The 18815-nt window shown below is 41.8% G+C and overlaps 1 protein-coding gene across 1 annotated transcript; it reads left to right on the top strand.

Moving 5' to 3' along the window:
• The first annotated feature begins 575 nt into the window (after positions 1–575).
• aire (autoimmune regulator) lies at positions 576–6885 on the top strand. The gene is made up of 13 exons (XM_062404363.1): positions 576–749; positions 863–1037; positions 1419–1562; positions 1747–1812; positions 2232–2372; positions 2516–2616; positions 2711–2832; positions 2989–3052; positions 4029–4157; positions 4275–4402; positions 5079–5166; positions 5343–5441; positions 5863–6885. Exons 1-13 carry the CDS (start codon positions 603–605, stop codon positions 5944–5946), a joined length of 1488 nt encoding a protein of 495 aa, XP_062260347.1. The 5' UTR covers positions 576–602; the 3' UTR covers positions 5947–6885.
• Positions 6886–18815: the final 11930 nt, after the last annotated feature.

Raw genomic sequence — 18815 nt, 5'->3', positions numbered from 1 at the left:
CATAATGATACTAGTCTTGACTCCATGCAGTGAGTCAGTGTCTGAGAACTTGACAGTTCAGGGGAAGTTGCGTTGGAAAGAACCTTTTAAGAAAACAACTGTCACCAATGCATCAGGTGGCTCGGACGTAGCTCTCCTGATGAGAGAGGACAGGTATTCCCCTCAACTGATCGCCCCTCATCTGATCCCCTGAGGGTTCAACAGGCGGACGAGGGCAATTAGTGCTGCTGCTTTACAGATGAAGTCCACAGAGACGAGCAGTCGAGGAAGTGAAACTTTCATTGTGGAGCATCTGGAAATCTCAGCCAGTCAGTGAACAGCCCTGTGCTATACTGGTAATGTAATTTGTGTGGATATGAATGTGCTGGTACGCATGTAATGGGGACACAAGACAATAAAACTATATTAAAAGCAGAATTGCAAGTTTACATGAAAAGAGACATGTAAGGTTGTCTTGGAACACAAAGAATTCAGCATATCCCAAGAATGAAGACATCGTACAATGCTTCCTTCCTTGACTAGGCCACACCCCTTGATAGCCAATATACGACTTGTACAGTCTCACAGGTCCGGGTCACTTTGCACCTCATTGAAAGCGGACCATGTCCAGAGTGGAGGCTTTCAGGGACACGAACCTTCGCTCATTACTGAGGGAGTCGCGCACTGACATTGCCATGGCCGTGGACGACCCGTTCCCTCTTGTCTATGGTTTGGCAGACAAAAACATCATCACTGACCAAATGCTCAAGGTAAGGCATGGAAAAATGGATTAATCACCATTATACATTTAAAACGTTGATCCGTTACCCAGGAAGACTTGACTTTCCTCTCAGTAGCTCTTTCTGTTTGTGTGGATCTGCAGGACACGTTAGAGAAGGAGAGTAGGGAGGGGATCCACAAGGCCATGTACTCGCTCCTGTCCTGGGTCCTGGAACAGAGAAGATCTACCATCCAGGCCTTCTGGAAAAATATGAGCAAGGACTACAACCTGGACAGCTACAGCAAGCTGCAGACGCTGCTCTCTAACCTGCACTCCAGTACGTGGTGTTAAGGAAAATGCTTGGCATAAAAATTCTGCTGATATTCTTTAATCTCTCCGTGTTATGTGTTCCAAATTCTGTGAGAACAGAGGATTTATTTAATTATTGATGATTAAATAAATCATCAATAATATATTTCTATGCATACTCTTATATTTAAATACATTTTCAGTTAAGTCAGACATCGATAAATGCTATTTGGTAAGCAATGGACGTTTGATTCTTTAAATCTTGAAGGTTGTTGTGTTTTTATACTGTTCCATTAGTCATGATTACTATCTCAATGTGGCACAGACGCAGTGCGGAAACAGAAGCTTTTAGGTCAGACAAGTTCCGTCTTTAATCTCCTTCATCTTCATCGCTGATTATATCTGACAGAACGAGACGCTGCAGGTTCCAGAGGTGAGAAGAGATCCCCGAGATCTGACAAAACTCCTCACGTGAAGAAGAGGAGCCATGAGGATAGAGAGACCGGCTCCAGCAAGATTTCACGCTATCATGCAAAGACAAGCGACGGTCCAGGTTATTTCCCATGATACACCTGTCTCTCTCTTCCGACAATATTACACTGCAGCCCATTGTACTTCCAGATAAGGAGAGAAAAGAAAGAAAATCCTCAGCAGGATCTGTCATTTCTGTTGGTCAATAAGAATGAATTTTAACATTCAGTAAAAATGAATCTTGTGTTTTTCTGATTTTCTTCTAGGGGGTAAAGTAAAGTTATACAGAGTGAAGAGTGAAGCTCCTGCACCTCTGCTCACATCTGGAAATAGTAATTACCTCCACCAAGGACGTTATGTTTTCATCTTCATTGCTTCTTTGTTTGATAGCAGGATAATGCAAACACTACTCAACTGATTTATTATCAGGGGGCGGATCCAGGAGTCTTTTACATTTCTTTAACATAACTAGATAGGGCCTTTTTCTTTCTTTTGACCTTTTCATTTATTCAGGATAATTCATGGATCTTTGTGTAAAAAAACAGGCATATTTAGGGGACTAATATTTTTTTTTAACAATTTGGTGCAGATCCAAATAAAAAAAGGATCTAATGAATTAAGATGTCGTTTCACAAGGGGGCTGTTGGACACTCTACTAAATGCCATTTTAGTTTAAAATGAAGTGTATGTTATTATATTTAGAAACATCTATTTCATGCTACAGATACATTTAACTAAACTTGTGCCACAGGTGTGCAGGTAGTGTCCTCCTCAGTCCAGGGAGGAGTCACCCTCTCCTCCTCTTCTTCTTCCTCCTCTTTCTCCACTGAGCTGTCAGTCAGCCATGAAGCCAGAGAAAAGATCCACATCAAGCAGGTGTTTGGCTCAGACGGTAAGATATGAGATGAAAATCATTATTTCAATCATTTCCAAATATTGATATAACTGTCATCGGGACAGCAATAATAAATAATATACATTTGTGTGTTAAAAAGCATCAAAAATAATTGACTACAATGACTTTTTATTCAACAGGTACCATAAAGTGCATTAAAGAGGACACCAGTGCAGCGCTCAAGTTCAAGGCTGCTAAGAGCACATTTCACCACAAGGGGGGGACAACCACAGGCACGAAGGTAAAGGTGGTAAAGGGCCTCTCTCCTCTCACCTGGCTTTTCATCTGTTTGCCTGATGTGTGTCTCTGTCTGCTCTGTGTGCCTGTGTCTTTAGGTTCATTACAATGACGATGAGTGTGCAGTGTGTAAGGACGGAGGGGAGCTGCTCTGTTGCGATGGTTGTCCTCGAGCCTTACACCTGACCTGCCTCGACCCTCCACTCACAACCATACCAAGGTTCAGATCCCTCAAATCTACCTCAATCAAATTCAATCAATCAAATCTACCTGTGTATATCATTTTAAAATGTCAGCATGTGGCTGTATTTTCAAAGATGCCTCCTTTTTTTTTTTAAGTCCTTGCTCTGAAACATTTGCATGTTTTAATCTGCAGTGGCAGCTGGCAGTGTGAGCAGTGCCGTGGAGTGAAAAGAGAGAAAGGCCAGCTTCCTTTACAAGTAAGGTCCTGACAGAAAAAAATATTAGTTGACATGGGCTGTAAGTAAGTATTTAGTCAAAGTATTTAGTCAAATAGCCCAGAGCTAAGAGTGTTTGTGGTGAGTAATGGCCCTTTGGTGCTCTTTGGTTTGGAGTTCCAAGAACTTTAGACAAGTTGAGGGAATCTAAGGCACTAAAGCAGGTGTAAAGTTAAAAAGCCTTTAATATCTCATGGAAACTTTAATCATATCAACAGTAACAACATGCCAACGTGTTTCAGGCCTACATAGGGGCAAGCACAAAATGTCCGTCCTTGGGCTGAGGTCGTTGTTTAGACCTTGGTGTGTATGAGTTGTTTGAAGTCTTAATGTGAAGAAAACATAGCTGCTGTAAAGCTTATGTGTTTATTTATGTGTTTCGAGCATTTAAAATACACATTTATCAAATATTTACTTTTTATCACAGGTCAAAGAAAAGGGATCAGTGACAAAAAGCTTCTATTTAGAGCTGATTGAAAAATGAGACTAATCGATAATTAAAGTGTTGACAGCAGTAACTCGGGGACTCGTGTATCACAACCCTTTCCAACTGTCTGAACTGTTGTTCCGATTTGAGGCGGCGTTCACAAGAATGTTCCCAGACGGGAACTGATATTTCTGGTTATTCTGACACAGGCAAAGAAAAAGGATTACATGCACAACATCTCAGAGCATCTGAATATTAAGATACCAAATACATACAAAAATAAACAGCAGTAAAAGGATCTGATGCCTGAATAAATAATAAAAGAAAAGGGAAGAAATCAAGTTCCCCTTTCCATCCTACATTTACCATGGCTAGCATCTCTTCTTCCCTTTCCTTAGTTTTATTTACAGAGCCCCAAATTACAAAGTTCCCATGACTTGACAATACAAATGAATCTCTTTATTGGGCTTTAAGAAACAATAATACCATATTTTCTAAAACCAACTAATGTCTATATGTTTTGTATCTCAGGCTGTCGTGGCTCAGCCTCAGCAAACAAACACCAACTCCTTCATAGACGCCTCCTTCTTCTCCTCACCGTCGTCCTCCTCCCTCACAAGTGTCACAGCTTCTGTGAATGGACCGGCTGCCAGAACCCAGGTACAGACCTGATGATGGTCTGCTTGTTGGAGTCCTTATTTTACTTTCACATTTTGTTCACTACTCATTCAGCATTTTGTCTTTTCTGTCACAAGATAGTCTGGATGTATAAAAAAGTGTTGTCCTCAGGGCTCAGGTCTGGACATCGTGAGGGAGGTGTGTGGCCTGTGCCGTCTCGGAGGAGGAGATCTGACTCAGTGCCTCCAGTGTTTGGGGCGTTTCCATTTGCACTGCCTCTTCTCAAAGTGAGACATCCACTTATCTCTTATTTCAAATGCATTTGAAAAAAATGACTCAAGATGGAGCAATTTTAGAGGATGACATATACAAATACTAATCCCAGCATCATTGTGCACGTCCTAACCCTGTCGATTATTAAGGGCGTGTGCCGCAGCAGGGTATTCTACAATGTTCATATGTGTATATGTGTGATCAACTGTTAATCACAAACTACAAATTGAAATCATCGGACAGTATTAGCATATTTTAATTTATAATATTGCATGAAGAGCAGTAAAGTGAAGAGTAATCAGTTTAAGTTGCCATATGAAAGGGCCTTAAGCTCTTCCTCTGTATCCTCCTGTGTGTTTGAAATTACATATTGATTGACAGTAACATTAGACACCCCAGAAAACTGTCTGAGTCACACCCTATGTGTGTGTGTGTGTGCGTGTGTTGGTGCAATTAAATCATTGTGCGGACCAGTTTAATCATAGACCCCACAGAGTCAGGACATATTTGGAAAGTGAGGACATTTTGACCAGTCTCATTTTTTTAATGGGCTGTTTGATGGTTAAGACTTGGTTTTAGGGGTAAAATCAGGTTTAGGTGTTAGGGTTAGGGTAAGGGGCTACGGAATACGTTATGTCAATGAGTGTCTTCACAAAGAGAGAAGTACAAACGAATGTGTGTGTTCGCCAGAGGGAGATCCATCTGCTCGTCCTGCTCGTCCTTCTCCAGACCCTGGGGCAGCTCTGCAGAGAAAGAGGCTGAATCCAGAGGCTCACAGGTTGGTCTGCACACGTGTACACAAAGATAGAGCTTGAAGAGTCTGGTGTCTATGCAGAAAAAAACCTTCACTGCATCATCTGAATATGTCCGAGTGTAACCTGAGTAATCGCTCCTATCCCTGTGTGTGTGTGTGTGTGTGTGTATGTGTGTGTGTGTGTGTTTGTGTGTGTCCAGCTCACCCCATCGGTTCAAAACCCACTCAGTCATGATCAGATCACCTCTGCCCCGGAGCCCATCCTCCATACGGCCGAACTGGACTCCATCCTGGGAGATGTGAGTCGGGGCTCGGTTACACACATGAACGCAAAACACGTAGACCAAATACGAACGGGATCATGCATGTCAGAGATGGCTGCTGCACTTCTTATCATCCGGAGCCCAGAGGACCGAATAATAACTGGCAGGGGGGGTGCTGTCATGAAGTTGTTTTGTGTTGATCATAAACATGTGTTGCGCAGATGTCAGACGTTAAGCGTATTGCTGTTTTATGTAATGTGATACTTGGTGTTTCTTAGCCCCGATGAACTGACTCTTAAAACAAACCTTGAGGCTAGTAAAGGTCCTTGCTTTGTGATGTCATTGTTTTTAATGACATCACACGCACAATAAACATATGATGGATCTATGTGCTGGGACTGATTCGCTGTGTCCGCCGACCCCCCCCCCCCCCCCCCCAATGATCTTTGTGTCTCAGCAGGGATCCATGGACAGCATCTTGCAGTGGGCTTTTCACAACATCTCCCGGCCTCTTCCAGACTCACAAGGGTGTTACCAGTGACAGGCGGACATGTGATCACACCTGCACCAATGAGCTCTCACCGGCTGAAGTTATATTGCAAATCAACATCGCTGGAGCATAAAGAACTGATTTAAAAATAAGGCTACGCAAGAAAAATATCAAATTATGAGTAAGTAAGTACTCAGATGTTTGTAACTGCAGTTATTATTCATGTATTGCACAGTGTTTTCCTCTGAGATAAACCATTGAGTCTTGGGATGCGTGATGAATGGTTGGATTAACCAGTTACAGGATGTTTTCATTAAAGCCAGTGAAAACAGCTCTGTTGATATTACACTTAATTTATGGGATTGTATAAAATGTACACACAGGTATATCTAGGAATATGCAGCATTTATAAACTCAAGCACCTAACACTGGATTTTGACATGAGGTCCACCACAAAACAAGAACTCCCTCCGCCAAGACCCTATACAGGAAATTAAGGAAAAATGTATCTTGCATTATAAAATAAAGTGAATCCATTCCATAGTTTGACGGGTGCTTCCCTGACCCAAACCCCATCCTTCCACCAAGTTCTGTGACAATCAGTCCAGTAGTTTGTTTGCGTAATCTTGCTTACAAACAAACAAACCAACCCAAAACCAAAAGGGCCGGAGGGAAAACATGACATCGTTAGCGAATGTAATCACACTTAAAATACCATGTAGAAGATTTAGGAACATTCATCTTGTCAGATTTTGATAAACTGAACCTTTTAAACTAGATTTTGACACAAGGGCCACCGCAAAACATGACTTCAAAATTAACGAGTAACAAAAAGCTTGATCTCATATTGTAGCAAAGTGATACCGGTATGTGTTTAAACAAAGACCTGTGAACCCAGAGCCTTGACGGTCCCTGAAGATCTGTGTGTTTCACATGGGTCATAATCCTTGATGCAACACATTTATCTACTTTTTTGCTTAAACATCGTCTCTGAATTAAAGGACATTGCAAAAGTCAAGCAATATTTTTCGAACCATGAAATAAATACACTTTGAATTTGCCATTGCTCCACAAGTGTGACTGTGAATTTTTGTTTTTTCATCCCTTTTTTTTTATGTGAGTTAGACTGTGTGTATACTCAGGGAAAACAGTGTTGGAGAGGATAGAAGACTTAGTCCCATATCAAACGCCTGAAGACAAACTAGACCAGTGTGTCATGACAGCAAGTAAACACACACATGTACAGTGTTTTAAAAAAAAAAAAACGGACAATGCAAACCTCCACACGTGCACAAAGACAGTTTGTTCCTCTGTGCGGGTCTGCAGAAGAATTCACATTCACACGTTCCACCAGATGGTTTCAATACAATGAAGTATGCACACGGAGAAATGCCTCTGTTTAACAGGGATTCCTTGAAAACTATCACTTGGAGGAGGAATGTTGTTTTTGTCATGGGATTCAGGAGTTTGAGCAGAGCTGCCAGAGGGATGGAGCTCAGCCAGGCAGTGCGCACATGTTTCTCCCCTCGGTATTTGGTTGCCATGGATCCCAGCTCCTACAGGCCCAAAACAGAGGGAGGAGAAACATTCTGGTTCCAGTGTGTGTATGTGTGTGTGTGTTTATATGTGGATGTGTGTATCTGTTTATTGACCAGTCCACTTCTTTATGATTGAGGAATCGTCCTGCCTACTCCAGGGCTCTGTGTCCGTTCAATGAAACATGACCAGCACCATCAGAGACAACGGTTTACTGTGAATCTTGAGAGAAGACAAATAAAAGACAGTTTAAAGCAATGAGATCTATGGAGCATTAACAGAGCAGGTGAACATAGCAGCAAGTGAGCACTGTTATCTCCTTTCTGGCAGAAAGGGAAGATTACTGCATAAAAGGTCTGCTCACATTGTTTCCTCGACTGTGCAGGATCCTCGACTCCTGCATAACTCTTGCGATAACAGACGACCCCTCCCCCCCCCCCCCCCCAAAAAAAAATTGTTAAGTATTGTTTTGAAGTCTCAAGAAGTATTGCAAAGTTAATACGAGGAAGTATAATTGGAAATTACCCAGATTGCATCAGAGCCAAAACAGTGTCGCAACTATTTCCCGCACAACTATTTGTGTGACAAGGCTGAGAAAAATGTGTTTGTGAGTAAATCCTCCTGTACTGGGAAAAGAGTTGAATGTGTTTACTCTAGTATTACACTTGAGGGTAGTTTTAGGTACATGCACTTGAGGCCGGCTGCACTACTTTATGCAGCCAGCCACCAGGGGCCTATCAAGATGCTTTGGCTTCACTTTTAGGTAGAATTCATGTCAACCATTTTTATATTCAGTCTATATTCTTGACCTGCAGCCAAGTTTCTGTTATTTAAATTTATTTTGAAAGAGTGAGTATCCCTAGATAACAGTTTTTGGTAAGTGCATGAGAGTTACCAATAATAACACTGACAAACTGTATATGTGCAGTTTTCTGCATCAGTCAGTCATTGTGGAATCACAAGGCTAAATTCCTGTAACACTCACACACATCCTGTTCTTTTACGATTCTATTGGTCACATGCCTGGAATTCTTAGAAAAAATATGATAGGTGAAATTCCCACGCTTTGGGCATCCTCTCCTTGGCTTTTCTGGCACTTCATATCCGTGGGCAGTTCTCCACTTTGTCTTCCAGCTGGGCTTCTGATGGGCTGAGGGTTTCCAGAAGAGGTTAGGCCAGCATGACTTCCAGTCAGGACCACTCACTCTCTCTCTTCAGACTTTGGTTGCAGGCAGGAAATTGCGAGGGGCCCTGCATTGTTTGGGGTGAAGTTCCAGAGCAGAAGGTTTGAACTTCTTTTAACCACTGAGTAATGACAGCACATGGCACTGACACAAAGATTGGACACTGTTTCCACTGATAAAGGACGATTTGTATTTGTTTTTACTGGGATGATGCCCTGTTGAATCTTTAACTGATCAAATCACTTGCAGTTCATGCACACCAGGCTGTCTAACTGGTTTTTAAACAGGTAGGTTACAGCTGCAGTTGCATGTGGCACATACATGTACACAGACCCAGAGGAGAGATGGGCTGGGATGCAAAGCAATCACTGTTTACATTCACACAAGTACTGTACTTACGTACAATTTTGCAGTTGTACTTTACCTTAAGTTTTCAAACATTATGGTGTTTGATAATCATTCGATGGGAAATATCTCTTTTGCTTAATACTTATTTTGCTGATAGTACTTAAGTGGCACTTTACTTGTTGCTTTTTCGCAAAAAAAGCTCTGAATATTTATTGAAGACAATATTTAAAGGTATTTGATAAGAATTTCCACAACAACTCTGAGAGTGTAACCTCTGCCACTTTGATTTAGTGAGATGGTACAGTTCCAACATTCCTGTGTTACATAAGAGAAGTCTGAGGTCAATAAAGTCTGAAATCATATTTGTGCTTCTGATCTCACTGAAGTAGATCAGAGCATACTGTTAGCACACACACACACACACACACACACACACACACACACACACAGTCATCTCCCTTTGACTTCGGAAGACATTACATTAACTTACATTGTTTTTCTAGAAACACTTTCCTCAACCATAGTTACTACTTCCCTAACCCTTACCTAAACCTAGACCTAAACCTAGACCTAAACCTAGACCTAGACCTAAACCTAAACCTAAACCTAAACCTAAACCTAAACCTAAACCTAACCCAAACCTAATGTTAAAACATGTCTTCATGTTTTCATATATAGTGATTTACATTATGGATAACTGCCTTTTGTAGCCATAAGAAAGACCCTGTGATGCGACTGTAAACAGCTTTAGGTCCCAACAAAATGAGAAATACCTAGACCACACACACACACACATACACACACGCGCGCACACACACAGCTGTGTCGCAAGTTTTCTACCAAAAACCGTTGATTCTTTTCTCTCTCCTGACACGTCTGTAACTTGACACCGGGCTCAAGTCAAAAACAATGGTCACTTTGCTTCACACTGACTCACACAGCTGAGACGCAGCAGCACACACACAGAGTAACCGCAGCACAATTGAATCTGACAAGCCAGTGGCGGCTCCCCAGCATCCAGCAATTTGTCTGGACATTACAGCAGTTTATTAAACCTCATGAAGTCACGGCCTGTGATCGCCTCTTGTCTCTGTCTTGCTCTCGCCGTTCGGAGTAATTTGGTCAGAGGACAAAGGTCTAAACGTCTGGTCGAGGAGGAGAAAACTCCTCTAACTCTCGCTGTTTCTCTGTGTGTCCCCAGAAGAGGCCGGATAATGATACACTGGCAGGGCAGATTACAGGGTTGCCATCCGTCTCAAACTGTAAACACAGCGGAGAAGGCTCATTAGGACATTCCAGAAAAGTCCTCAACTGGGAATTCTTGGAAGAGCTTCTCACTGTTTGCATACTTGCTTTGGGACAGCAGCGCTAACAGCGTCTCCTGTGATCACTGCCCTGTCCCCGGCGAGAATTATATGAGGGGGAATGCAGGCGAGCAGATGTGCACACAGGGAACTGCTCAGAGGTGACACCGGTTCCGCCAATTAATTCAGATGTTTTATGACCATTTGAGCTGTGCTATCTGTTCAGCTTTTTTATATAGAAATCAGATTTCCTCACATTGTTTCATAGGGTTTACAGAATTTCAATGGCATATTCACATTTTGCTACTGCTACAAAGCATCTCAACTTCCTCTCACTGTGCATAAATTAAGCTAAATTATTCTGGGAGCCAGTTTCTTATGTCATTTGATGCCAGCGTCTGCATAGTAATGGTCGTGGAGTGGAGTTGCAGGATCGTGGTCCTGCCGGTACACACACTCAACCAATCGCAAGTCTGTCTCAGCTGTTAATTTTGAAAAAAAAAAACGAATTAAAACCAAAGTTATTACACGATTAGAATTACACAAAATGATTAAAACATCTTTGAGACACTTTTGATGTGTACTTTGAAACTTAAGTTTGGTCCAGTCCCATCCACTAACATGGAGTTTTATGGAGCTGTCATTTCATCCATCTTCACACAGCTTATGGTGGAGACCAAAACAAAGCTAAGAAGAGAGCAAATATTGGACGAACATGAATCAGGTGTCCAGAGATATGACTTCAAGTGGAAGATATTGATGCTCTGTAGCTGTTAAATGTATAAATTGGCAACTGTTTGCACTCATGTTATAAAAGCTTTATAAGGCTTTATGTATATTCACAGCATACTGCAGTGCCCCCAAGTGCCCACGTGAAAGAAATTAAATGAAAATATAATTATATTATTTAGCTGTCTGTTAAACAATGCTCGGTTTAGTTTTATGATAGAGGGCAGAATGGAATCTTGACACTTTCACAACATCAACTGGGTCAGTTGTGTTCTGATGTCATTCAGGTGAAGATAAAGGATAATGATTACACAGATCAGTGGCAGACATTATGAACAATGAGATAATAAAGAGATATGATATTTAGTCAGCATCGAAAACAACTGATGAACGACACAGCTGATCCACTGACAGCTTATTTTATCTGGGTCAATGCACAATGTGACTTTTCATGAACTTTAAAGTGATTCAAAAGATTGTTGTCCTCCAGTTGTATAATTGGCCGTTTGAATTCATCTCAGACAGGAATAGATATTCCCCCCCCCTGGCTGTCACCCCCTCCTTAAAAATAGACCGTCTGTGTATAATAAGACAATGACCGTCTTTAAGGCAACACAATAGGGTCTTTGTGTGTCAGTGCGGGCCTTGACTTGCAACCGTTAACATATCTTGCAGCTGAATCATCACCACTTACTGGTAGTAACACCAAAGTTGGAAGGCAGCCGCAAGATAATGGATTTTTCCAGTTGACACTTTCATAAATTGTTTTATTTGCACAATGGACACACAGCTAGACAAGCAGAAAAACAAGGTGCCACAGAGGGAGTTAGGTATTCGAAAAGAAAACAGCTATACTGTGTCTTGTTAAATGTAACATTTAGGGATGATATTTGCGTCCTGATCTAGAAATTATTGCAAAACAAAATGTAATAAAGGAAATTAAGTCCCAGTATTTTAAAAGAACAATTGATTGCATCATTCATCACCATCAATAATCATCATAATAAAAACCGTAAGCAACTTAAATGAAACTGAATTGAATGCCAATAGATTATAAGCATTTAAGTTCAGTTAAAGTTATATTATTGATACTTGAACTCTGCAGTGAAATCAGCTCAGCTTGATGTTTAACATCCATTGGAGTCAAAAACTGAAGTTGGTCAAACTCAGAATGTGTCTTCTTCATCAATACTTCAACACATCGCTTCGCATTGCGAAGTAAATATGTATTTACCTTTCTTTGCTATAACTTCTGTGCCAAATGACAAAAAAAAGGAAAAATATACTGCTAGCCAGTTAGCCAGTTTTTTATATAGAGACCCCTAGTGGCCAAAGTTACATATGGTACATTGAAGTAACTAAATAACCACCATCGTTTTAAAATATTTTTACTTTAACAATTTAACAGGGTTACAGGGGGGATATGCCCTTCTGTTGGCAATACATCAATAATCTTTAGTTTAAGTTTCATGACATGACATGATCACATTTATTGTAGTTTACTGTAGAGTAGAGCCTCAAATCATCCTCCAGCCTCCACCTATCATCACATTCCGGTCCTCCCCGGTCTACTGTGTCCGTCACCTACCTGCTCACCCTCTCTTCTCACCCCTCACTGGACCCCCTATACGCACACACCACCACCACACCCCCGCACTCACCATCCCAGCCCACATTCCCCTCATTGCTTCTGGACCATGGAAAGCCCCTGGTTCCTTTTTCAGTGTCGTCTGGTTGGTACGCAGGCACAGGGCTCGCTCCCTCTGTCTCTCTCTTTCCACGGTGCCGTCGGCCAAAGCCAGCCATCAGATCACATGCTATGTGCAGCCTCAGCAGCAGACGAGCACAGCTATTTGCTGGGGGCACACATGCTGGGGCCCCGAATGAATGACTGGCATTCTGGTGACCTCCCAGGATGCCAGCGGGCTGCTCGGTTGGAAGGCAGTTTTCGGACAGGGTGTCGTGGCTTGTTGCTGTGTCATTCATCTGGGATAGGCATGTTGTCTCCGGGGCAGAACATTGCAATACCCTTTCACACCTCTTAAGGGCAACTGGGATTGGTGTCTATAAAGGGCCCCGGGGCCGAACCTCGGACAAACGATGTTCAGTTTGGTTCAGTTTAACCCTGAAGATGGTGGGGATGATGGAAAAGAGTTGTGGGATTCAAAACCACTTTTTTTATTCTCAGACACTGATACATAAAGCCCATTCGCTAAGGCTGAAATATTAGTCACTCTACAAAGTGATCAAGCGTCTGGCTCTAGCAGCCTGTGGCAGGTAGTTTATGTTGTACAATTTTATGACTTGTATTCTGTCCTGACACTTGACCTGTCAGTTAACTTCAGAGAAGCAGCACATGTAATTAATAGTCGACTCAAAGAGAGCTGAGAGAGAAGAGGCAGCAGAAACGAGGGGACGGGAAGAAAATGGAAAAGGGAACATCATTACAGTGACACTCAGCTATTTGCCCTCAGCGCTGTGTGAGTAATATGTCTGAGAGCACAGGCCAAGTATTCACAGTGTTTTGAGACAAAAGGAAACAGTAAAGTTGCCATGGCCACATCAACATGTTAATCTCATGCATTAAGGGTGCAACAAGTAAGTGTTTTATTACCCAATAGCACAACATTCCCATTAAATCTCCACCAAGCCACATTAATCCCTTTATGAAACTACATTTAAATTCACTAGATCCAAATTTGGATTTGGATTTGAATATGGTTGCACACACTCATAAATACCAGGCCCAAAAACATGCCGGATTTGTTTCAATCAACATCTATTCAACAGTCCCTGGGAAATTGGTGAAAACAAAAACTAAAACTAAATCTCGCATTGATAAAGAAAGTGGGAAGAAATCGTGGATCCTCCCCCTGATCCGGATCCACACAAGGTTTTTAACAGGTTCTATCCTGACTCATCCTTCCACTAATTTCCTGGCAACCTGTCTGGTAGTTTTTGCGTAATCCTGCTAACTACGGCATCGATCATACTCTGTCCACATTTGTGTTTTGGCTCTATAGCAGTTTGAATCCCTGTCCACTGTAGCCCAAATTGAAAACGCATATCACGGGACTGCTCACATACACTGTGCATGAGTGTGCCGCATTAAAGAATGTTACCGCCTCAGGGACTCTGCCAGGGCTTGTGTGTGTTGTGTTGTTTGTTGTGTGTGTTTGTCCTGTCCGGTGTTGCAGGTTTGGGTGGAGCTGGAGGCCGTCAGTGAAGTGGAGGCAGCTGCCCATTGCCTCTCAGATAGATTATAAAAGCTGCGCTCATCCTGGCTTTCAGAAGAGAGATTCGAATTTCGTCTTATTACTTTGGTCTTTGTTTTGGTTGGTCTTGTATTCCCCTCTGGCCAGCCTTATTAGCTGAACTTGCTATTTTTGTTATCCTAGTTAAATAAAAATAATTTTTTGTTGAATAAAATCTCTTTGTTTTGGTTTAAACATAGCGTGTCTTCCCTTATTTGCTATGGTCCAAGAGCCGTCAGCTGCTAGCAAAGACAATAGGGTAAGCAACACTTGTAATTGATTATTCACGTGCAGTATATACTGGCAGCCGAGGCTAATGCTGGTTGTTTTCTTCCAGAAGGAGTGTCATGTGATAGGAGCCAAACAAATCAGCGAAGGCTACGTCGTTACTGAAAATAACGAATTAGCAAGTGGCTGTGAGTGTCTACGTTTTTGTTTCCAAACATCTCCGCTCGTCCAGACTAAATCGCAGCCCCAGAGTTTTCAAAACTAGTTCACGGCTGGGTAGATTTCTGGCCTACTAATATTTGTTCTTCATTTGAACATTTACAACAAATACCACTGAATAAGAGATTGAGGGAGTGGGTCACCAGTATCACGAAACATTTAGAAAAAGTTGAACTTGCACTAGAGTTTTGTAGTATCTGACATTCGGGCTGTTATATCTGCTCTAATTAGCTTCCACCTCCCTTTGGTACGTGTCACTTCTGATTAGTATTGACAGAGTTACTATGTCGCACTGGTCAATGTAAAGGCCTTTCACACGTTGCCAACAGAGGTCAATAAAAGCATTAAACTGTTTAAGCGTCAGTTAACGGGAGGACATCACAGCTTTTTCTTATGCTTTAGGCTTCCTGTCACTTTTGTATGCAGGATAACAGGACTTCCGCACAGCACAGGACAATACACCTCTCAGATATCATGACTGTGGAGAAAAATGTGGATTTTCCGGTTCTCCAGACGGGCGGGGTTGGGTGCATGTGATCTGTTATTGATTGTTCCCTTTTTAAAAACTGAAAACTGAACATCACAGTTGGGTTCAATTGAAGCAGCTGACAACTGGACTTTAATCATGATTTTAATTACGCTACAACAACATCCACTACTATTTGGTGAGATGTTCTCAGTGGTATCAAAATGAATCAACTAAAAGTAATAGTTCTAAAAAAAATTATTCTTTCTTGAGAGATAGATGAGTAGATTTTCAGAAATGGAAATTAAATATCCTGGATGCGACTGCTGCCATCTTGGGTCTGCACTGTAGCGATCGAGGGATTTTGCCACAGTAGCAAGACCCCGTTGACTCAAGTGGTCGACCAATCACGAGTCAATCTCAACTGTCAATCTTGAATTTTCACTCTGTTTTAATAGCATCAAATAACCAACTAAAACCAAACATAAGTGTGATAAGAACTACCTAAAATATAAGAAACCATCTTTGATAAAAAAACTTTATTTGTTTCAAATGTTTGCAAATAAGTCTTTAGTGTAAATACTAAGTAAACAGTGGTATTCAATTTAATGTACAGACATCAGTGCTGTGAAGGTTCTCATCAAACTCTTTGTAAAGAAAGCAAATAACCCCACTTCCAGAAAAATGTCAGGTGTCCGTCCGCATTATGGTCACACAATAAAAACTTTCATCTCCCGTCAGTCACAACCCAGATCTGAGTGCCCCACACATCTGTTGTGTGATCTTCACACAGATTCATTGCTGTTGACTCACGTCTGAAGTCTGTTTCCTGCTAATGTTCGGAAATTCCCTTGAATGCTGCTCGACTTGCTGCTACATGCAGCCTCTTTTCACACGTCACTTTAAACACAAATTATTTATTTGCTTTCACTCCTAGAAATTAGGCTGGATCGTGACATAATTTCATCTGGAAACCAACCCTGGCATCAGGAGTCAATCTGTGGTGAAATGTGAATACATGGGAAGCCTGTCGTCAGTGTTTCCCTGAGAACAGGATATCACTTGAGATCAGCGCACCTTGTCCTCTTCTATTGTGTACTGTGTGAACGAGGAAGCCATCCGTGGATGTGAGAGCCAAGGACAGGAATCCATCTCGCTCCTTCCAACACTATCAGTTACATTCCTGGCCAATCCCGACGTATCACATGACCCCGTCTGCTATTCTATCTCGTTCTTTCCCACACGGACCAACACTGTAACACGGATCCTGTCACATCCAGTCACTATGACTCTATCTCCTGATAGATACCATCCAGAGTCATTGAGAGATTTTAAAGAAAGAAGAGATAGAAAAAGAACGACAGAAAATGCCAAATGCCATCTTGTTGTTTTGTCTTCATGCTACCAACACGTCACATCTCTCCTCATATAATTACTTCCCAACTATGGTAAATCAAACAGCCTTCAGCAGATATGATGACAAGTGGCCTCTATATGATGATTAGGGTTAAACAAGTGTTTCCCTTGATGGACAGAAAAGTAACAACTCTGCTCAGTAGACAATGCTCAGTAGAGAGGAGAAGAAGTGGAACACTGTTTAAATCTACAAATGTATATATATAGTTACTTTAAGGTACATCTCTTTAGACTTGTGACCCATTCAAATTACACAATAGCCCATCTTCTTGTCATCAACTGCACTTGTTTTAAATATTTGCTAAATTTTCAGAGGTCTGAACATGTAAAATTACATAAGAAGAAGAACAAGAGGTTAGAGAAGCCCGTTAGATCTTGTGAGCCCTGGGAGTGGTCTCAGGCTGCAGGTTAGGAATATACTGTATATAAAGATGGACGACATGATCGCTCCCCAAAGTAAATACCTCGACCCGCCCCCCGGTAGCTGGTTGCAGTATAGGTCATAAATCCTGCCTCCTCCATGTTAGTGGAATCAAAAAAGTCAATATACACGTGAAATTAATGTTTCTCAAAGATGTTTAGGTTGTTCGGTGTAATTTTTCTGATGAAAAAATATGTAATTTGATACTACAAAATTTGTGATTCTTGATTGACGGCTGATACTGACTCACAATTTTGTGTCAGCAAGCCCATTGTGTCACAATTCACTCCATAGTGGAAGCTTGTCATTCGTTTTAAATCGTTTTAAATCATTACAGAAATGAATACCTTTTAAGGGCTCCCCACACACACGCCTCCCTCCCTTCAACAAAGACATTTTCACACTGACTTTAACACAGAGGGTAAATTTAGAGTCTGTTTCTAATTGTGTAACTGGTAGTTTGTGTACTCTCACTGTTTCCTCGTTTGTGCTCATGTTTCCACCAAAACCTCAGAGGCAATATGTATTTACTGTGTATACACCAACAACACAATTGTGTTTTCTTTTGCGGGGTGTCCTTAAATATTCCTCACTGCTGCCGGTTCTCACAAACAAGGAGCAGTTCCCGAAACCTTCAGCACCTTCAGACAGACTGAGGAATTTTTGTGGCACGCCATTTTAGATGTTCATCTCCTGTAATGACTCTTTGAAAGCATCCATAATTTTCAAAGGGTCGGCCCTGCATTCCTCTGGAAGTTCACAGGAAGTGAGATACAATGGAGGACAAAATGGCCAGAGGCGTTGTCCACCGAGAGACACACACACACACACACACACACGCACACACACACACGGAGGGAGTAGAGGAAGTCGTGAGGTGGTGTTAAATGACATGAGCAGACTTTTAAAAAGGTGGAGACTGAGCTGCCCCACAGTGTGAATGTGAAGGAGAAACGCAAACATGTTCCTCTCTGCTGACCAGTCGCCTCGGCGTGAGTGCCGCCCACAGAGACGCAGTGTCTGCATGCGTTTGAAAAAGAGTCAGTTCAGGAATACGCAGCATCCGAAACATGACGGGAATGCGGGTCTGTGTGTGTGTGTGTTTGTGTGTGCTTAATTAAGGAGGCTAAAAGAGCCGACGTGATGATTGTGGACACATACCATCAATACCATCTCATTGGGCCTATAGATTTTTGAGTGTAATGAGCGCATCAGCTTGAGGCCATCAGCCACATACTGTATAACAATCGATGACGGTGGCCTGTCGTGCTGTGATCCCATCTATTTCTCCATTCTGATCAAGTTTGACCTACTCTTTGGTTTTGGACTTAAAATTCTGACGATGCAAAAGCAGGAAATAATTTGTCTATCTCCTTCCTCTTTCTTTCCTTCTTTCTTTCTCTCCATCCACTGCCAAGAGATATGATAAGCAAATTACTAAAACCACGGCTATGAAAGGGCCCACAGTAAAATTCATTGTCGCCGCCTAAAGTCCTCAATATATCAACAGTTATGTCGGAGCAGGTAATAAATACCTTTGTCTTGTCTTTTTGCTCAGACAGAAATACAGCGTGTCATAAAGATTCTACCTCGAGGTGGGAAATTCTGGATTGGATGCTGTGTTGTGGTCTGGTCTATTATGTGGAGAAGGTGCATAAACCAAAAGGAATTGAGGAACTAATGAAATGATGTAGTTCATGACTGGAAGGAAGGTTAATTATCTTTCTGGCTGGCTCTCTATCACATGCTAGGATTGTGTGAGGACGAGTTGTGCACATACTGCATGTTTGAGGTCTGAACCAGCAGCTCAGTGGG

Source organism: Platichthys flesus, chromosome 14 (assembly GCF_949316205.1).
Source record: "Platichthys flesus chromosome 14, fPlaFle2.1, whole genome shotgun sequence".
In the NCBI taxonomy this organism is placed as follows: domain Eukaryota; kingdom Metazoa; phylum Chordata; class Actinopteri; order Pleuronectiformes; family Pleuronectidae; genus Platichthys; species Platichthys flesus.
This window is presented reverse-complemented; position numbering and strand designations above follow the sequence as displayed.

Coding starts and splice junctions, on each gene's coding strand:
- aire (XM_062404363.1), top strand. CDS start 603: ATGTCCAGAGTGGAGGCTTTCAGGGACACGAACCTTCGCTCATTACTG. Junction 1,813..2,231: donor TCTGCTCACATCTGGAAATA/GTAATTACCTCC, acceptor CTTGTGCCACAG/GTGTGCAGGTAGTGTCCTCC. Junction 2,373..2,515: donor GCAGGTGTTTGGCTCAGACG/GTAAGATATGAG, acceptor TTTATTCAACAG/GTACCATAAAGTGCATTAAA.